Source organism: Pinus tabuliformis, chromosome 6 (assembly GCF_031772625.1).
Source record: "Pinus tabuliformis cultivar Carrire ecotype Pingquan chromosome 6, CPIR1, whole genome shotgun sequence".
Taxonomy (NCBI): domain Eukaryota; kingdom Viridiplantae; phylum Streptophyta; class Pinopsida; order Pinales; family Pinaceae; genus Pinus; species Pinus tabuliformis.
This window is the reverse complement of record NC_142292.1, coordinates 1,903,337,475-1,903,359,756: the sequence shown is the minus strand read 5'-3', so window position 1 is coordinate 1,903,359,756 and position 22,282 is coordinate 1,903,337,475. Positions and strand designations below refer to the sequence as shown.

The following is a 22,282-nucleotide window of genomic DNA, read 5'->3' as shown; positions in this document are numbered from 1 at the left end:
CATCTTTTACGGTTGTAGGGGCCTTCCAACCTTGGCTGTGTAAGGAACCCCAGCTTTTTATTTTGAAAATATTTCTTATATTATACTGACAATATTTCTTATTATTTCTCTTCTTATCAGATCTTGGTATAGTGTAATTTCCATGTTGATTATAGGAGCACTGCATGCAATATCTCCTTAATATACTCAATTTGACTTGGCACTGGCTGATGTTATCGAAGCCTGCAAGCCATTGAAGTTTTGTTATTCCTTTTTTTCATTTTAAACAATTAATAACTCTGCAGGAGTTTTATTGCTGAATATTACCCTATTTCATTGCTGAATACTACTTTTATTACCTGCAATTGTTGTTTCCCGTAGAGGTAATTCTTAATTATTCATTTCCTTCATCTGTAAAAGCTCACTGCGAGTAAGAGCTGATCATCTGTAAATAATTTCCATCTAGTTTGTTGTTTCACACTGATAGCAAAAACATTCAGGACTAGAAGTGGTTGCAAATTATCATTTGTTATTTTGTGTAGGAGTCTCCAGGGTACTCTTTCACGTGGAGTTCTTTTAGTGAGATTGAACTGGCTTAGAATCTCGGAGAAAATTGCAGAAGCTTCTTGTTTAAATTCACTATTACCAGCAGTAGTTTGGAAAGATAAAACTTTGTTCTTCATCAGGTGTTGGAAATTTAAATTCCATGATAACTTTCGGAAAGGCCATACAAGAATGGCAAGCTCAGAAAGTTCTTTACCTGATATGAATTGGTCCTGTGGAGGTAATGCTGTTGCCACTGGGCACAGTGGATCAAATGATGATTTTCAGAAGGATGTTTGCGATATAGATGCCTGTCAAGGAGACGGTCCTTCTTCTCAGAGGGAAGAATGCTTGACAAGACAAATACAGATGGAGAATTCAGGTTATAAATATTTCTACAACAAAGTCTCCTTACCATGTGGTTGGTTCATTCTTCATTGTCGACGATTTCTCTTAATATGTCTAGGCAAATGCTGAGGATGACTGAGAGATTGTTTGTCTTTATAAGTTTTACACATCCACTTCAAAGGCATTTTGTTTAACTAATTAACAATTGACGAATTCTGTACTTCTGGAGGACATTGTTTGTTAGTGTTCGTTATAGTGTTGGTGATTTTCATGACAGATGCTTGCTGTTAGAATTTAAACTGTAGATATGATACATTTTCATCATAACCGGAGGCTTGCCATTTTTTATTTTCTGTTTTACTGCTAATGCCTTATAATCTTATTTGCATTGTATTGAAAAATATATCATTGTGTACATATTTACTAGAAATGGTTTTCTAAATACAAGGTCATTCAACTGTTTCCTTAACTTTATGCAGGCATATCGCTAAATATTTCTTGAAATAAACTGAATTGTTGTACAACTTTGGGTTGATGTAGACTTCACTTGGTAATTCTTGCTATTTTCAGTTAACAGAAGGTGTGACCCCAGTCAGCCACTGGCCTATAATCATTAACTTATGGGCTAAGAACCACCTGACAACAAATTGCCTATTGATTCGAAGCTCTGCAAAGCCAGCGTACACTTCTAACAGTAATTGATAAACTGTTGTAGATGGCTAACAATTAGTCTCATTGGTTGGCCAGACCAATGAAATAGACATTTGATTATCATCTCACTTTTGAGCCGATTAACACCCTCAACTGGTCAATGCTATGAGGCATGCTTTGCTTCATGGGGGTGCAGTCTTTTTGGTAAGTTTAGAATAACATAGTAAATAGATTGCAGAGAATGAAGATCATAATAATCAGAATAGTCATCTAAATAATTTTTATTTTAATTAATTCAAAAAACCAAAAAATAGAAAAAATATAAAAATCCAAAAAATATTAGAAATAACCATAAAACAAAAAAGATATAAACCGATGAATCTCTTCACCATCTTGTCTAGAATTGATTTGACGGATTACTGTGTGAATCTAGATTTAATTTCTTGGAATTCTTTCACTGTTAAAGAAGCCAAAAAATTTAAAAATATGGTGATAAAAGTTGCAATATGAGCACTTTTGGGAGTTTCCTCTTTTGAGAGCAAGTACATGGCATCTTGTAGCAGGCCCTTGCAGCAGCCCTTATGATCATGAAGGACAGAGGTATGTAAACCCTAAGGTATGTATAATATATGTTATTTCTGTTCAAGGGTCTGAAATGAAAGAAGTTTAGATGTTTATATGATAGAAGGGTTTGTTAGTCTTGATAACCCTAGATGGTTCATGAGAAACCCTAGCCAAATAACCCTAACCCTATTTTGCTAGTTCCCTCGTGAGGACACTATCTCATGATTTCTAGGGTTTGTGAAGAATCTAGGGCATATATGATAAACCCTCTTAATGATTGATGAGGATGAGGTCTAGGGTTTGTATTTAAAAACCCTAGGATTCCAGTTGCATGGAAACCCTAGATTGTTATTTTGATCTCATGCTTTTATTATCACATATTGTGCTTGGTAGTGCTTGTCAATAATTATTACAAGTACCTCCTAAAGAAAGCATTGGAAGGAGGGAATTGGGAGGACCCTGATTTTGGTTGGATCATTGGGCATTTTGATATGCAATGCCAAGATTTTATGAAGAATGGTCGTATGGATACAGATGCCTGGATGAGAAGGTCCTCCTTAGAATGGATTGGTAGCAGTCATCTAGCAATGAAGAAATAAAGCAACTGTTTTGGATAATCTCATGGGAGGATTTCTTCACCTTGATTGAAGAAGGACCATGATGTTTCTTCAAAGTTTTTCTCTCTGATTTGAAGCATGCTAAAAGTTTGTTAATTCAATTGCCGCATTGCACATTGTTGAAGGCTAGATGATCAATTGAAGTAAGACTTCAGAGGGAGCTATAGAATCCCTGACAAAATGGCTTGATGACTCTTCTTGCCCGATGATTATTACAAGAAGGAAGACCATGTCAAAGAACGTTGATGAAGGCAAGACATGACAACTGATTATGATCTGATGACTCTGATGATGATTCGATATATCTCTGTTACCTGAGAAGTTGCATGGAAACTATATGATTATGATTGGATGATCTTGGCATATGGACCAAAGGATCAATGATAGGAAAAGTAGCAAGTTGCAGATAGCTCGATGGTTATGTTTTGGGCAAGGTCACTTTCCTGATGTTTAGAGGGAGCTATGGTCAAGCTATGATGATTGGTTTGTGAAGATGCAACTATTGATGATGTCTATCTAACAGATGATGATCCTCTCATTTATCAATGTAATAGGGAGTTGACTTTTTTAAATTCAAGATAAAAGACCTAGCCTTGATGCACTACTTCCTAAGCTTAAAGGTTTGATAAAATGGAGACACTGCTGATCTAGATATAGTCAACTTGTGGGGGCCCTGATCAGACATATGCCTTGCTATGAAGACTCTGAGACAATTTATGGTTAAGCCTCATATATTGGATAACTGCTTATTATGGACTGAGATACACTACCAGGAATTTGAGGCCACATGGATATTTTGATGCTGACTAGGTTGGCAGTACGGTGGATAGAAAGAGCACCTCTGTATTTTGCTTCTCTTGGGATCTACTTCAATTTATTGGATGAGAAGGAAGTAGAAATCAGTTGCTATAAGCACCGTCAAAGCTGAATATATTGCAGCTAGTATGGCCTGTTATGAAGCGATTTGGTTGAGGAAGCTCTTCAGTAAGCCATTTGAGCACGTGTTGGAAACCACCGTTGTATGTTGCAATAATCAGAGTGGGATTCACCTTTCAGAGAATCTCGTGTTCCATGACCGCTCCAAGCTTATTGGCATTAGGTACCACTTTATTTCGATATGGTACAACAAGGAGCAATCAAGCTCCATCATTTCAGGATGGATGTGCAGGTTATTGACATCCTCATAAAGCCTCTTGGTAAGGTTAGATTTATCTTCCTTTAGAGAGAGGTTGAGAGTGATGGAAAGACCCTACTATGAGGGTCCCGGTTGAACATTGAGCTCTGGGAGCTCCTGGGGGCTTGGGGTACTTCTTGGAGCTATGTGCGACCATAGGGTGAGTGGTTCACCTTCCCCTATAGGTATGCTGTGTATAGGGTGAGTGGTTCACCTTCCCTTGTGATACCCCATGATGATATATGTTAGCATAGGGTGAGTGGTTCACCTTCCCCTATGGTGGTTGACATGTGTGTAGGGTGAGTGGTTCACCTTCCCCTAAAATTGATGATATATGCATAGGATGAGTGGTTGACCTTCTCCTGCAGATGCCCCAACATACATCCTACCCATGTAGTCTGGGACTCATGGGAAGTACCTCTCATCTAACCAATGAGTTGGGAAAAGAGGATAGGGACCTTAGCACTACAGATGGACGCATCGTGGACTACTGTACTCCCTATGACTAGGATGCATGATGTTCAACAACTTGATTGGTTAGGATCAAGTCCGATTAGGGTTATACCCCTGGTTATGTGGATTGACTTTTGTCAGTGGAGACTGGCAAGGTCTTTTGACTCACTCTCGATCGATTCTTCTTATTATCTATAGCAGTGTTCAACAAAGTTGAGACGAGATGCAAAGATGGTTCATGATGATAGGATGGTATGATGATCGATGGTCAGATATTGGCAGGTGGAATTCTCCCTAGTTGAGAGGGAGTGTTAAAGTTGGCAACTAAGGATCGATTCCCTCATTTAGTAGCTCCTCTTTTGATGGCACTCTTCACCCTTGAAGAACTCTTGATGATATCATCCATAATTGGCAATTTTGGATTTTTTTTTGACTTCCTCCAAATGCTTGTTTTTCAAGTCAGCTCAGGTCGACTCCCCTTCATGTCGGCTCATGGATGAAAAGACACATTTTCACCCCACGTCAACCACTATAAATATAGCATATGTCCTCCTCATTTTGGCACCTCATCACAACAACACATTCTCTCTCTTTTGATTGGTTCGTTCACATCTGAGGCAGCAGATTCTTCTCACATGTGCAAAGGGTGGACTGGGTATCTCTGTTCTTCTGCGTTGACTTTTCTGCAGTAACCTTTGACCAGCTTTGACCGAGGCTTATTTGGCACTATTTTGCTGCGATTTTTGTGGAGATATCTCTGTTTGGGTAGGCCGCACATTCTGGCATAGGAACTGAGGCTTTTGGTGAAGTTTGACCTGCGTTGACCGCAGGGTCTGATCTCAGGTTGACCGCAGAGTTGACTCTCTGTTTGACCTCATTTGACTGCGTTTTTGTGGGTTTCTCTCTGTTTCAGCAGGCCACATTTATTGGCACAGAAACCGAGATTTTCTGGGCAGGTTGACCTGCATTGACCGCAGGCCTGTGTTGACTGTTTGACTGCAGAGGAGACTTTCTGGTTGACCGAGTTTGACTGCTCCTTTGATGATTGTTTTTGTTGCTGGTTAATCTCCAAGGAAGGCTGAATTGCCTTGACCTTGACCGAGCTCAAGGAGGACACTTTTACTGCTGTGTTGACCACTGTTGACTTTCTGGTTAGGGCTGTTTGACTGCTGTTGACTGAGAGCAGAATTGCAGATTTTGATTGGGCAATCTATTTGACTAAGGACAGTGGTATTGGATCATCTATTGTACTCTATTGGATATTCTCTCCCTGCTGAACATTTGATATTTGATAATAAGGATTGATCAAGGGTTTTCCCCATCTTGGGGTTTTTCCCTGGCTTGAGCCAAATTCTTGTGTTCTCTTGTCTTGGCTTGTCTTCTGCATTTGTTTATTGTTCTTTCTACAGTTACTGTCAATGTGATAATGGTTTATGTGATTGCTAATGGAAATGAAATGGAATTGTTAATTGGGCTAATATGGAACATTGAAGTAATTGTCCTAAGCAAAGAACATGTTAACTAAAATTAACACATATAAAGCTGGTTTAACATCTTTGTTGAGGGTTTTGAAGGTGATTCTAGCAATCTTATTTTTATCTTCAGCATTTATAGCTTAAAGATTGGTGAAATCCTTTGCCTTGGGATTTGTTAAAGCTTGATTCTAACCTTTCTAACCCCAAGTAGTATTTCAAAAGTATTTTAATGGAAAATTACTCATCTTTGAAATTTTTTCAGCTGTCTTAACAAATGCAATAGGTTTTACCTCGATTGGAACACTTTCATTTTTCACCCCTTGAGGATTGGACCCCCAAAACTGAGTGGAAATTCCAGATTTGAATAACTTTCTGAATACTTGGTGTTTTGAAGTGCTAGTGGGCTCATTTTGTTCATATTTCATGATACCAACATATCCAACTCATAGCCGCAAGTTTTTATATCGTCTTTAGGCTTGTGGGAGCCCCCAAAGTGGGCTTTTGCTTGCTGGGTTTTGCAGACTTCTGCAAGATTACAGGTGTGTAGGCATATAACAGAAAGATAAATCATCATTTCAAGCCCCACAACAAAGGTAAACTTCAAGGTTTCAACCTCCACATTGTTAAGGGCCTTCATACTCAAATTTGACACTTTTCTCAATGTTATTTCATTCATAAATTGAGTATTTTCTTCGCTGATCTGCATTTTTTGCAGTGAATATCATATATCAGATCACATTTATTAATTCTGTTTAACTTCTAACCTTCATCATGTGAGTGTTTGTAGGCACTGGTCATCCTAAGACTTTTGGTGAAGCTTGTATAGTTTGAGATAACCCCATGTGGCATTCTAGGAGATGTCCAAAAGTCAGTGGAGATAAGATAAGATAAGATAATTTTATTTATGTCCTTGGGTGACCACAAGAGTAGGTCAATGGGACTAAAAGATACATCCAGTGTAAATACAAGACATGTGGGTGTACAAGTGCGACTCCATTGTAACTCCAAAGCTAAAATGACTAATATATGACGACAATAAGACTAAAATGAAATAAATGTACAATAGAGAATGTATAAAATCACATGCAATGATAAAAAATGAGAAGTACACAACTGAACATGAGGCCAATGAAGTGAAGGGGAGCTGAAGATGAGGCCAATGAGGTCAGCATCTCTCGGATTTGATGGCCAATGGCGAGGGAGGTGAGCAAGATATCTCCTTGCTCGGGTCCTCTGGAACCATTAAGAAATCCAACTATATGGTCCTAGGGGGAGCAGAGGAGTGATGGCTACTCCTAACACTTGAGGCCGAGAGGAAGAAGTTGCTAATTATTCTCTGTTCGTTGTGCTATGGCTGGGAGGAGGTTTGGCGAGTCGGAGGCGCTCTACACTATCTCTGTCTCGAACCATTTCCTTTGAATCTCTGAGGATATGCTGACTAAACCATGGTACTGTATCTATGGGCTAGCCTCAAAGATACTTGTTTGTCTCATAAAGGGAGGGGGGGTTATGGTGAACCCCAAGGTCTCACCCTTCCCCCATCTACTGCATACTGAAACTTCCTATCGCTTATTGTTTTGATAAGACGAAACAACTTGGAAGTAAGGGGTAATAGTTCTAGAAATCCCAAGGTGTGCAAGTATTGATATCTGTATGTAAATATCTCCCTGATAAAGAGGGCTAGGCATCTCTAGTCTCGGTATTGGAAAAAAGTGGAGAGGGAGCCCCTAGAATCCTTGTTGAGACAATGGTAATGTCGTCTGATCTCATAGTAAATGGGGCACCTGAAGATGAGGTGCCACTCAGCCTCTGGTTCCTGTAGATGGCACACTAGCAAATTCTGTTCGTTCGAGGAATATGATTGTCGGTGCAAGTAAGGGGGCCGAATGATGAGGCCATCCTGCAGCTCTAACAAATGCTCCAAATAGAACGACATCTTTAGACCATGGCTCGTTGGAGGTGAAATCCATGTGATCTGAGTGTATAACTGATAGATATCCTCTCCGATGGACTGATTAATCACCTATTTAATCGGTAGAAGATGGGTTGGTGCATCAAGAGAGAATCTGGATGGGGGGAGGTGCTATGGGGAAATGACCACTGGCTGGAGGAGTCGGGATGCCCCAAAGAACCACCCTTGAGCATGAGCTGTTGACTGATCTGAAGCTAGGGCCTGTAAGGAGCAAAGTGATAGGTAGGGGTAGCGATCTCTCCCCAGCGCAAAGTCCTTGAGAGATCTAACTTTGTGGATGAAAGAGACTAGGCGGAAGATGACCTCAAGGTGAAAAGGATGGGTCCCGAACTCTACTTGGATAATAGGCTGTGGAACTGTACGTTTGCATCATATGATGCATCTGAGAAGCAAGGTCTGGACTCTCTCCGTCTGAGCCCAATCCGTTTGTACCAAACTTGGCCCCCAGATCTCGAAGCCATAAAGAATTGTAGGTCAAATAATTGCGTCCATGAGGTGGAGTTTGGACGAGATGTCCTGAAGCTGACTGTAGAAGTACTGTTTCTTGATGAGGGCAAGAGAGACATATCCTTTGTTGATCGGAGGCTGGACGGCCTGTCTCATGCCAAAATGAGGCCTTGTGAATTGCAGTCCCAGGTAAATATAAGATGTGGTGATCTCAATCTCTTCTCCTGAAAATAAAAATGCAAGTCTATAAGAGAGCTCTCTGATGTGTTGAAGATCATAACCTTGGTTTTACCTAGGTTGATCTTCAGCGGTCAAAGGTCATAGAAATTGGCTAAGGCATCCAATTGTCTTTGCATGCCCTCAGGGGTAGAGGCCAATAAAACCAAGCTGTCTGCAAAAAGGAGCAGAGAGATCAACACTTGATGAAGAAGGCAACTGTCCCCCTCTTGAATATGCTCCTGGAGAAAAGACTCAAACTTCTTAACATAAATCTTGAAAAGTGTAGGTGGGGAGAGCATCCCTACTTAACACCAATGGTATCCTGTATGAAATCTGAAAGGCCATGTGCCATCTTTAGGCGTCTGATAATAGACTCGTACAATCTTATGATGGTTGCCAAGAAAGTCTTGTAAATCCCAATGTTGCAGAGTTTTTGAAAGAGTGCCTCCACACTGTGTCAAATTCTTTCTAGAAGTCGACAAAGCAACTGTGGACTCTCGAAGAACGATGATGGGCCTTCTTAATGACACTAAGCTGTCAACCTCCTTCATGAGATTGCGATGCCCTTTGATGGGATTGGCTGGGTAAGTGATCGACTCATACCATAAAAGGTTCATTCACATTCACAAAATATATTGTATTTTTTTTGAGGGGTTCACGGGTGGCCGCTACATCCACGGAAAATTTTGGCAAATCAACCTTGAAGGGGATCTTTTAAAGCCCTTCGGCCAGACTAGCAGGGCCTAACCCCAAGGGCGTCGAGGAGAATTGACACTGTGACCTCCCGATCGGCGAGATACTTAACAACAGGGACTCGACCAGTTGAGCTAACCCTTGGGGCTAGAATAGATTGTATTTATCAACTCACTAATTACATTTTAATGGCTCCATTATATAGCCATAGAAATCTCCTAACAAACTAGCATAAGTGGATAACAAATTTTCACTGGCTAAACTACATACTAAATAAAATAACAACTACAACACTAATTAAGCATACACAACAAATTGTTATTGGTGCAATTATTAAACGTATTAGCTAATTGTTAATTTTAGGTATGTTCTATGCTTAGAGCAATTTATTTCAATTTTCATAGTTAGCTCAATATCTTTTCCAGATTAGCAATCACATCAACATTAAAATAAACTGCATCAAAACAGCTCCATGTAGAGGGCTGTTTTGACCATCAAAACAATACTTACTGGCCTGCGACTTTCACACAAACCTTGCTGCCTCTTCAAGTGGTCACAAGGGTGACCTTAGCGTCCCTTCTACTTCGCTGAAGTAGGTCTTCGATTGCTGCCTTCTAGCCCAACTCCTAGGCCTTCTTAACAACAACTTAGTCCTCTAAAAGACCCATGACTTTGCTGCGGCTAGGACCTATTAGGGCAACATATATCCTTATCTTGACTGCGGCTAGGTTACCCTTGAGATAGCGTAGGTTAGGGCTGCCTTAGGATAGTGTTAGGGCTGCCTTCCTTCTCTGTCTAGGGCTTCCTTCTATCTGCATCTAGGGTTGCCTTCTATCTGCGTCTAGGGCAACCTCTTTTCCTCCAACATCTAGGGCTTTGTTGACAGTGCTGGACCCGCCATCATGTCAAGGGGATCTCCCCGGTAAGAAGTCCCAATTAGACCTCAGATCCTTTGTCGTAGGAGTCCTATTAGTCGGCCGTAAGGTAATGCCTTGACCGCGGTGTCGCACAGAGGCAAGTAGAATAACTCTGTCAGCAGCAAGGGTGTGACTAATGCAATGAGTCAAGGAAGGTGTATGAGAGGTTCCAACACTTTGAAAGGGGAAGGAGGTGAAGGTGAGTTTCGGTTTGAAAGGGATCAACCCCAACTCGGCTAGGAACGCACAACACAAAGGACATGCACAGCTTCTAGCAGAGCAGTCCACTCGGATGCGACAATCACATCATACAAGGTAAGATAACACATACAACACTCACGGATAAGTCCGAGACGAGTGTGAATGGTTGTTATAGCAAGGTTCAAGGGAAAGGTCTGTCTAATGTCTGACAGAGTAGTTGACACAGACGGTGACAACATTAAAAACATATGCAACACATTAACAACAAGATTCATATAATTGCATGTGAATTAGTTCATACACAAGTACGTAAGTTAAACAATACATAACATTAAAGCAATCAGAGCAATCCAACTACAATAACAACATATGCATGAAAATGTGTTGGCTCTTATTATATAAATAAGTATAAGTTACAACCATATAATACATCCATGTAAACCTGCTAGCCCCAATAGTGGAACGTTACAGCCACATCCACCTGCTCCTCCAAAGAGATGTACTAGCTCTATGTAGTGGAGAAGCCAAGGCGCGTTACAATACTGTCCAAGCCTTCTTCAAAATAGACTTAGTAGAAGCTTGGCTGACCAAAATCCCATACAATGAGTTATTAGGGACTATTTATAGCAAAGGGTGGGGTGACCCTTGACATTCCCCTTTGTGACCATTCAGCTACCCTCATGACTCTTCACCTACTCTATGACTGTTACATCCACTCTTGACACTTGACTTACACTTGACATGACTCAACATTACAATGCACATGTACCCATGTGAACAATGGCTTGGACAAGCCAAACTAGACATCATTCAGACTTAGACAACCATAAAAGTTCAACTGCTCGACATCCTCATGCTGATCAACAGTGACATGTTGATGCAAAGATTGGTAGTCCTTGAGAGTGTCCGTGTGTTCTCAGCTACGAGAAAACGAACACTTGAGCTAGTGGCTTCGGTATACACTCTAGTTGCATCGCCCAACGTAGCTGGATGCTTGTGCATAATAGTCACAATCACTTGCTCTTCAAATTGCACAGGAGATGTTTGGTCCTCATGAGTCGGTACTCTCTGAGACTGCACAACTCTGTGATGAGATTCGTCAAAGGAGATGTTGTGCATCTTTGCTTCTGGTTGACCACCAGGGATCTCAGTGCCTCCTTGGTCATTCGAGACTTGCTCATCGTCTGGATGCATTGGAGCAGGTGAGTCGACCTCTCGTTGGTGAGGCATGAGGTCAGTGTCCTGTTCCAACTCCTGCTGCTCCATGGTTGCATTAAAGAGTTTAAGAGCCTGTTCTATCTCATGAGCAAAGTCTTGTCCCTGCGAGGGTTCGTCGTGTTCGCCTGATGCCAACTGTTCAGAAGAATCAACTACTTGTACGGGCGCTGCTTCGTCTGTCTGCACGTGATGCGCCCCCTGCTGAATTTGTTGTTGCTGCGCTTCCTTCTCCTGTTGGCGCAATTCTTGTTCTTTCTGGAGTTGCTCCCTCAGCTCATGCAACTCCTTCTATGCTTTTTCCATTCTCTTATTATCCCTTTGCCTTTGCGCAATTCGCTTGTCGTGCTGCTGCCTCTGCTGTTGAATAGGCATAGCTGCTTGTTCTACAAGTGGATCTGCTCGAAACTTGTAGCTTTGCTCCTCCTCCATGTGGTCAACAATCTTCCTCTTCCCTTTGTCGTGCACATGTATGCTGGGCTTTGCTGCCTCTGCTGTTGCTGCTACTATTGGTGTTCTCCGTGATGCTGCCTCATGTCGCTGTGTTAACCACTCTACGACGAAACCGACCTGTTCATTGGGTCTGGAGGGATAATGAGGCATTTGGTACCCAAATTGTAGCAATACCTCTATGAGTCCTCCTCGACCCAATGACATGCCCCATGGATCCAATTGAACTGAACTCTCATGCAATGATCCTTCACAATGCAATTTGGGTCATACGGGTTGAAGCTTCGGAGGTCGAACGAGTACTTCTTCATCTGTTCAGCGTCGACATCCGCTTGCTTGATGCTCTGGATCTCATATAATCTGATTCGCAACGGAAGAGTGGGCCAAGGTGCCTTCTTCTGCTGCAACCTAGTTGTTAATCCTGCTGAGATATGATACACTACTTCCTGCATGACAAGCACGTCCAAAGAAAACGTTGGCAGAACATGTGGAGGCTTCTCCGCACTAAACACTCGGATGAACGTGTCATCCGATGAGTCATACCATTCTGCAATGCCTAGCAATGGCTTCAAAGCTTCTTCTGATATGCAGGGTGGATCCTGTTCAAATATCAACCTGTACACTGGGGTGACAAGATGGTCGGACAACTGTATGATCACTCCTCTGAGGCTGCACTCGTTCAATAACTTGAAATACGTGCTCACAAACTCTCCGCTAGTGACCATGCCCACTCTAAGGTCGGGAACTCATGTCAGGCACATACTGCATCTAGAATGTAGGCAGACATGTAAATCTCTGCATGCATGCCTTAGGGTGACTGTCGAGCCTTCGTGACTTGCTCCTTCGACTGATGAGTCAGTATGCCAGACCAGTTGCATGGTCTTCCTTCTCTAGCTAGTTGGTCCAGCGCGACCACCTAACTCTGAGGGAAGGTCTCAGTGCTCGTTTGGCCACCCAGTCGACATGCGAATATGACCAAGTATTGGTATGCCTTCCTCAATATCTTAGTCTTATAGTTCTGATTGGGGGTCATCTTGAAACGAGCTGGCTCCTTTACCCAATCCTTTAGAATGTCTCTAGAGTGGCCTCTGCTGTTGGGCAAGCTGAACGGGGGAGTCATGACAGTCATGGGCTCGGTCATCTGATACATCTCATCGTAATCTCGTGCCTAGAAGGTTGCAAGCTTCGTCCCACTCACAATGCTCAAGGTCATCGTCTCGGGGTCAATGTGAGAGACGATCCAATGAATCATGTCCGCGCATGGGAACGTGGGGTATCTGCATGCAATACAGTACAAGCCAAACTTATGAATGTTCACGCACACCTGACGGTCTTCAAGGTCTCCCCCAAAAGTACTTGCGAATGTTTCTTTCACCTCTTGCCACTTCAGTTTGATGTCCTTGTCTAGATACAATGTCGTATCTCCATAGATCGGCAAACCAGAGGACACCTGCTCAGCTGCTGCTCCAACTGCCATACCATCAGTGTCCTGAGATCCTGTTCTCTTGGAAGCCATTGAGACAGATGAACACCTGAAAGATTTGGAAACAAGCAGCATGCATGGCAAGAAATATGTCAGTGAAAACAAAGCGAATCTGGGAAAGGACGCAACACATACCTGGGAAATTGATGAGCAAGTTTGCGCAAATTTCATCGTTTCCGGAAATTTCATCAGTTTCCGAAAATAAATAAGGCGAAAGAAGAGAAAGCATTCCTGCAAAGGGAGGTGATGCAAGTAACTCCGTCGGGGTACTGACCAGGCTCGTTGGCAGCGGAGCCATGCTTGTGTTCCTATGTGACTCCACCGGGGTACTGTCCAAGCCTGCTGGCAATGGAGCAACACCAGAGATGAAACTAAGACTCTGATGACTATATGTTTCGAGAAAGCACAGATGAAGGATCAAGTGGATTTTCAATGAATGATTGGTCCTCTCAGTTGTTGGATGATGGGCTAACATACGGTGTGTCCTGCGAAAGATCAACAATGGGTGCATTCGTAGATGAAGACACACATGCAAAATCATGGATGGCAGGTTCACCAATGATGTTAGGAAAGAACGGAGGAGGCTCGGACGGAAAGGAGTTATCCTTCGTCGAGTGTTGATGCTAAAGCTCCGACTCATACTCTTCATGAATGACAATGCATGTTGGTTGTGCAACACCAAATTTGTCAGTGGGTTGTTCTTCATTCACAACAAGTGAAGAGTCCAGAATGGACAAACAGAAGACAACAACATCTGGAGGAACACCTGAGTGCAAAGACGGAGGTCGAAGAAAAGAATTCATATGCGAAATCGAAGGACTCACACCCAAATCTGCGCAAAAATCGAGTGGAGTGATGTTGGGAGAGTGTGAAGGATGAACATGTGTGTGAGCATGATCCTCAACATCACTGGGCAGTGGTGGAGCTGCTGAATGAGAGGGAGGCGGACAGTCAGTTGAGACAGTGCCTACTCCCACATGAGATTGCGCAGTTCCATCAATGAAGAATGTTGAGCGAGGCTTGATATCAAGCTTCCTCTTGGGACGGGCAGATTTCTTAAGGCAATACTCGAACCGGTCCCAAAGATAAGCAAATTTCATCTAGCTCTTCGGAGCTTGAAACTGCAAGTCACAGAAGTGCTGCCAAAAATCAATAACGGATTCATGCGGAGCCCTCCGTTGCTGTAACAGTTTCTGGTCAAGATAGTCTGGATCAAAATGATAGAACGTGTCTTCAATGAGATCACAGAAGTGCTCAAATGAGTGCACGGTGTCAACCGGTAGGCTGAGCACCCAACGAAATGGAGATTCGCGAAGTGTGTATGCAAGCAGCAAACCGACCTGTTCGTCAGAAAACTCATCTTCCTCATAAATCATGAAAATAAAGTTATATAAGTGCTCAGGCCAGGCCACTTCGCCTTCACCATCATACATGTGAGTGGACAAGAGATCGAAAAGCTTCCCCAAGATGGAGACATATTCACGATTCGAGAAACACCTCGGGGAAATAAGAGTGCAAGACTCCATGAAAGATATGCAAAGGTTCAAAACTGGATGAGACAACACTGCTTGTCATCAGGCCCTCCTTCTAGCACCAGAAATGTTGATGATGCTGGACCTGCCAACATGTCAAGGGGATCTCCCCGGTAAGAAGTCCCAATTAGACCTTAGACCGTTTGGTGTAGGAGTCCCAGCAGTGGGTCGTAAGGTAATGCCTTGACCGCGGTGTCACATAGAGGCAAGTAGAATAACTCTGTCAGTAGCAAGGGTGTGACTGATGCAGTGAGTCAAGGAAGGTGTATGAGAGGTTCCAACACTTCGAAAGGGGAAGGAGGTGAAGGTGAGTTCCAGGTTGAAAGGGATCAGTCCCAACTCGGCTAGGAACACACAACACAAAGGACATGCACAACTTCTAGCGGAGCAGTCCACTCGGATGTGACAGTCACATCATACAAGGTAAGATAACACGTACAACACTCACGGATCAGTCTGAGACGAGTGTGATGGTTGTTATAGCAAGGTTCAAGTGAAAGGTTTGTCTGATGTCCGACAGAGCAGTCGACATGGACGATGACAACATTAACAACATATGCAACACATTAACAACAAGATTCATATAATTGCATGTGAATCAGTTCATACACAAGTACGTAAGTTAAACAACACATATCATTAAAGAAACCGGAGTAGTCCAACTACAATAACAACATATGCATGAAAATGTGCTGGCTCTTATTATATAAAGAATGTTGATTTGGGGTAGCATCGGATGTGCTCTAGCCACGAAAATTGGTGTTGAGGTTTGGGCAAATTCTAAACAGATCAGGAGATATTAAAATAATTAATATTTTTAATGGAGTCCCTAAGTTTAAACTTAGGGAAAATAAAATATTAATGAGTATTAATATGAATCTGTGTTAGAGTGGTTAAAAAGACATGGATCAAGTCAGATCTAATCTTAGCTATTGATTAGGGACTTAATCTCGGCCATTGAATCGTCAACAAGAAAAGTATAAGAGGAGGCTTGAGGGTCACTTGGAGATCACACCAGATGATCAGTCATTCTATTCTTTAGAGCGGGGTTTGCTAAGAGAGATAGAATTAGTGATCGGGAGAGCAGCTAAGGGGCTTTGAGTATAGAGGAACAAAGAAGGCATAGATTGTGCTAGGAGAGCAGCGCAGCAGCCAAGGAGGGTGACGCAGAGCCAACAAGGGCTGACGTAGGGCCACGCAGAGGCAGCCAAGTGTTGCGCAGAGCACCAGAGGGGCCAACGTAGCTGATGCAGAGGATCCCAGAGTTGACACAGGGCCTCCTGGGGCTGACGCAGGGCCAACGTGAGACAGAGAGGGGCTGACGCAGTCCAGTTTGGGCAGACGCCGGGGTTGTAGAGCAGTTTTGTGCTGAGGAGCTGCCGGAAGGGTTTTCCAGGGTTTCAGCCAGGAGATTTCTCTCAACTGTGAGGTATAGTTGCTAAGGAAATTCTCCGTTGGGTAGGCCAGTTACGGCACCTAGATTGTACTCTAATATTGCTTAATAAGAAAACCCTCAGATAACTGCACTGGTTTTCCCGCATTGGGTTTTTCCGGGGACATTGGTTCAAAAATAATGGTGTCATGTGGTGTGTTTGTTAGTTGCTGATTTGTAATATGTTGAGCATGCACTGGTGTTTATTTTCAGTATTTACTTTGTAAATAACTTCTTAAAGAAAAATAACAAGTAGGTAGGAATAAATCAGAAAAAGTGTATGAAGGGTTTCTAAACTAAGTAAACTTAGAAACTTTATGGTATCAAAGCGTGATTGCAGATCACAGGAGGACTAAAATACATCAGTCAAGCGGAGCAATAGCAACAAAAAACAGTTGTCCCGAGGTGAAAGAAGCTATTTCTAGCAGCGCAAAAGCCAAGAAGTGTGATGCAGAGCCAGCCAGAGCCACACAGAAGAAGTCGGGAGCTGTGCAAAGCCTTAGAGAGTCCAGCGTTGCTGACGCAGATGGCCAGAGGGCTGACGCAGTTCACAGAGAGGCAGTTGTTGGAGTCTAGAAGGCTGCGGAAATATTGTAGAGTGGAGCTGGTGAGGTATTGTAGTCAGAACAATACTTGATAGAGCAGGGCCAGAGGAGTTGTTACTGAGGAACCTGGATCAGCAGTGCAGTTTCACAAGACGATCAGAGTAGGGGGCATCTTGACAAGCGGTAGAAGGATTTCTAGGAGGGAAATCAGGACTTAGAGGGAGTCCAGAAGAGAACTTCCAGACAGGAAGTAGAGACTCAGAGGAGTCGAACAAAGAACTTCTAGGAAGGAAGTAGAGGAGCGTCATGGCACTACACGGGGTAAGAGACCAGGATAGACTGGACGGAGCATCGAACTTCGCAGTCTGGAAGGCTAGAATCTTATCAGTGCTTGATAGGAATCATGTCAAGAACTTCGCCTTGAAGGTTATAGCTATCCCAGTCGACCCCAATGATAATGACAAGTACGAAGAGGCGATAGCGAGGGCCAAGTGCATTATCCTTGACGGGGTCAAGGATCATGTGGTACCACATATAGCCCAGAAGGAAACGATAGTTTAGATGTGGGAGGCTCTCAAGAACCTGTACCAGCATACTTCTGTGCATAGAAGAATGCTGCTCGAGAACCAGATGAGGTTGTATTAGATGAAGAAGGGTCAGTCGATTGAGACCTTCCTTAGAGGACTGAATGAGATCCGAGACCAGTTGACTGCTATAGGAGCGACGCCGGATCAGGAGCTTATGGTGAGGACAACCCTGAATGCTGTCTCAGAAGATTGGGAAGTGTTTGTCTAGAGTATCTTGGGCAGAGGGACTCTCCTACCCTGGGGCGAGATGTGGGCAACTCTTCGCCAGGAAGAGATCAGACGACAGTTGAAGACAGGTAGCAATAGCAAAGGGATCAAGGTCAAGTAGGAGAAGGAGGATGTGTCCCTAGCATTTGAGGGAAAGCAGGAGAAGCGGAAGAAGAAAGATCTCTCCAAGATCAAGTGCTTCCACTGTGGGGAGATGGGTCATTATGCAACCTAGTGCCCAAGGAAGAAGAGTAAGGGAGAGTCTTCCGAGACTAACGCCGCGCCAGCACAGGCAGAGAAGTTTTGACAGATGATGACTGTGCCATGAGTGAACACGCACCACTTGAGCAGAAGTGGGGAGACATCAAGCTGTAGTTAGGCAGACTATAAGCGATGAGGGGCAGGATCCTTGAGGTACCCAGCCTCTTGGATTAGACTTGCTATGGGAGCCCCGACGAGGAATAGCAGGACTGGCTGAGTGGATAGAGACAGATGCGGATGGAGCGGTAGAGAGAGCTACAGTGCAGGAGTCCCGAGACAGTGCATAGCTAGCAGGCTGCAGCAGTGCGAGAGGCACAGGAGTGTTGCACCAGTGCAGGACGACACAGAGAGGTGTTCAACGGTGCGAGATGTAGGGAGTTGTTGCAGCAGCACAGAGGTCAGAGAGGGAGCACTTGTCAGCGGCAGAGGGAGCTTCAGCATCAGTGGCTGTCTCTAGCCCAACAGGGAGGTCAGTTGGGAGATCAGTTACTTACTTGTCAGTAACTGAGTTGCAGTGTAGAAGTGGGCAACATGATACAACATGAAGAGAGGAGGTGCAGTGCGGATGCAATGCTGGGAGAAAGGACTAGCAACAACATGGATGCAGAGGGAGCTGTTGTACAGATGCAACAGTGGCAGTGGCAGAACCATGGGCAACAGTACAAGAGGCTGCAGTGCAGAGGATGTTGGGCAGGAAGGCCTAGCATCAGCACAGGTACCGATCCCGGATGATTAGAGTAATACTTAGTGAGGAGTATTGGTAGAGCACAATCCTTGCTAAGAGGGAGTGTTGATTTGGGGTAGCATCGGATGTGCTCTAGCCACGAAAATTGGTGGAGAGGTTGGGGCACATGAGATTTCCAATACCCAGAAAGGGTTTGGGCAAATTCTAAACAGATCAGGAGATATTAAAATAATTAATATTTTTAATGGAGTTCCTAAGTTTAAACTTAGGGAAAATAAAATATTAATGAGTATTAATATGAATCTGTGTTAGAGTGGTCTAAAAGACATGGATCAAGCCAAATTTAATCCTAGCCGTTGATTAGGGACTTAATCTCGGCCGTTTAATCGTCAACAGGAAAAGTGTAAGAGGAGGCTTGAGGGTCACTTGGAGATCACACCAGATGATCAGTCATTCTATTCTCTAGAGCGGGGTTTGCTAAGAGAGATAGAATTAGTGATCGGGAGAGCAGTTGAGGGGCATTGACTACAGAGGAACAGAGAAGGCAGAGATTGTGTCGGGAGAGCAGCGCAGTAGCCAAGGAGGGTGACGCAGAACCAACAAGGGCTCGCGTAGGGCCACGTAGAGGCAGCCAAGTGCTGCGCAGAGCACTAGAGGGGCTAGCATAGTTGACGCAGAGGATTCCAGAGCTGACGCAGGTCTCCTAGGGTTGATGCAGGCCAAGAAAGGCTGACCCAGGGCCAGCGTGAGACAGAGAGGGGTTGACGCAGCCCAATTTGGGCAGACGCTAAGGTTGCAGAGCAGTTTTGTGCTGAGGAGCTGCCGGAAGGGTTTTCCGGGGTTTCAGCCAGGAGATTTCTCTCAACTGTGAGGTATAGTTGCTAAGGAAATTCTCTGTTGGGTAGGCCAGTTACAACACCCAGATTGTACTCTGATATTTCTTAATAAGAAAACCCTCAGACAGCTGCATTGGTTTTCCCGCATTGGGTTTTTCCGGGGACATTGGTCCAAAAATAATGGTGTCATGTGGTCTGTTTGTTCTTGTTTCTTTTAGTTGTTGTTCTGTAATATGTTGAGCATGCATTGGTGTTTATTTTTAGTATTTACTTTGTAAATAACTTGTTAAAGAAAAATAACAAGTAGGTAGGAATAAATCAGAAAAAGTACATGAAGGGTTTCTAAACTAAGTAAACTTAGAAACTTCAACAAAGAAGTGTAAGTCACAATCATACAATACATCCATGTAAACCTGCTAGCCCCAACAGTGGAACGTTACATCCACATCTGCTTGCTCCTCCAAAGAGATGTACTAGCCCCGTGCAATGGAGAAGCCAAGGCATGTTACAATGCTGTCCAAGCCTTCTTCAAAATAGTCTTAGTAGAAGCTTGGCTGTCCAAAAGCCCATACAATGAGTTATGAGGGACTATTTATAGCAAAGGGTGGGGTGACCCTTGATATTCCCCTTTATGACCATTTAGCTACCCTCATGACTCTTCATCTATTCTATGACTGTTACATCCACTTTTGACACTTGACTTACACTTGACATGACTCAACATTACAATGCACGTGTACCCATCTGAACAATGACTTGGACAAGCCAAACTACACATCATTCAGACTTAGACAACCATAGAAGTCCAACTGCTCGACATCCTCATGCTTATCAATAGTGACATGTTGACGCCAAGATTGTTAGTCCTTGAGAGTGGCCATGTGTTCTGCTGTGACATTTGTTTGAACCTTGAACCTTGCCTCCATAGCATCTGGGTACATTGCTCGGGCTCCTCTGCCCAACTCGTCTGTGAGCATGCACATCATTGTCTTTCGTGTGGTCGGACCAGCAATGTACTTGCGCATGATGTCTGCACTGATTGGCAGGTCTGGGTTGGTGGCGGTGCGCATCAACTCGTCGAAGTACGAGTCAAGCTCCTGTTGGACTTGCTTCTTGGTCTTTGCCTGGGTGAGGGTCCCATGTGATGGGATCGCATGAGTGTGCACTATAACCTCCATGCTTTTGAATACTCGTGCATGGGAAGCCTGTATGCAAGTGATGAGTTGCGGTAGGTCTTCATAGTTCCAGATCTGACTCCGGATACGTGCTTGCAGCTCGACCACATTGGCCTTCATCATTTTTGGCAAGTGAAGTGGGGTTCCTTTGTACTTCATCGTCCATGCTCGCATGTTATCAACAACAGTATGTATGTTCTTCAAGATGCGTAGTCTTCTTGCACATCGCTGCTTTCATCCGTGGAGATGAACGACTGCTTGATGCACGATACCAAATTTGGAGTACAATGCTCGCATAACTGTGTCCAAGGACAATATTTTATCCAGTGTTGCCTCCTTCAGTTCAGCTCGGGCAGACATTGTCACCAAGTCTCCTCCCTGCTTGGCCACCTGTAGTTCTTTTGCCATTTGCTCATTCTCAGCTATGAGAAAACGAACACTTGAGCTAGTGGTTTCGGCACACACTCTAGTTGCATTGGCCAACGTAGCTGGATGCTTTTGCACATCAGTCATGATTACTTGCTCTTCAAATTGCACAAGGGATGTTTGGTCCTCCGGAGTTGGTGCTCTATGAGACTGCACAACTTTGTGATGAGATTCGTCAAAGGAGATGTTGTGCATCTCTGATTCTGATTGACCACCAAGGATCTCAGTACCTCCTTGGTAATTCGAGACTTGCTCATCGTCTGGATGCATTGAAGCAGGTGAGTTGACCTCTCTTTGGTGAGGCATGAGGTCAGTGTCCTGTTCCAACCCTTGCTGCTTCATGTCTACATCCAACTGTTCAAGAGCCTGTTCTATCTCATGAGCAAAGTCTTGCCCCTTCTACAGTTCACCCTATTCGCTTGATGCTAACTGTTCAGAAGAATCAACTACTTGTACAGGCGCTGCTTCGTTTGTTTGCACGTGATGCGCCCCCTGCTGAATTTGCTACTGTTGCGATTCCTTCTCTTGTTGGCGCAATTATTGTTCTTTTTGGAGTTGCTCCTTCAGCTCATGCAACTCCTCCTTTGCTTCTTCCATTCGCTTCTTATTCCTCTGCCTTCGCGCGATTCGCTTGTCGCGCCGCTATCTATTCTGTTGAATAGCTGTAGCTACTTGTTCTACAAGTGGATCTGCTCGAAACTTGCAGCGTTGTTCCTCCTCCATGCGGTCGACAATCTTCCTCTTCCCTTTGTCACGCACAGGTATGCTGGGCTCTGTTGCATCTATTGTCGCTGCTACTGCTGGTGTTCTCTATGATGCTGCTTCATGTTGTTGTGCTAACCACTCTATGACCAAACTGACCTGTTCGTTGGGTTTGGAGGGACAATGAGGAATTTAGTACCCAAATTGTAGCAATACCTCCTGTTGTCACACAGAATGTCTAGGCACCGCGACAACGCTCAGATCGGGGGCTGTCACTCTGATCCCCAATCTCTCCGTTTAAGCTATCTCCCTACAGAAGGCTAAGGGGGGTAGACCCTATGGAATAATGGAATGAAGAAGAACTAGTTGGGAACCAACCAGTTTGGGAGACACAGTGAGGCGATCAAGTACTTGATTAAAATTTAGCAAGACTTAGGATTTGATTAGATTTTAAACGATTAATACCAGTGCCTTATGGAGTCAACGATCTTGC

The 22,282-nt window shown here is 43.8% G+C and overlaps 1 protein-coding gene across 8 annotated transcripts in view; it reads left to right on the top strand.

Moving 5' to 3' along the window:
* The window catches only part of LOC149266798 (biotin--protein ligase 2-like), a 259,505-nt gene that overhangs the window by 75,484 nt on the left and 161,739 nt on the right, over window positions 1-22,282 (top strand). For 5 of the 8 annotated variants that reach the window (XR_016260272.1, XM_089430958.1, XM_089430965.1 and 2 more), the window contains one exon: window positions 522-943. Coding sequence is in view for 7 of the 8 variants with exons in the window: in XM_089430958.1 (XP_089287084.1) it covers window positions 522-943 (422 nt within the window). In the remaining variant the exon portion in view is untranslated. The remainder of the gene's footprint in view (window positions 1-521; window positions 944-22,282) is intronic. The other 3 variants (XM_089430971.1, XM_089430972.1, XM_089430950.1) reach the window with 2 other exon arrangements.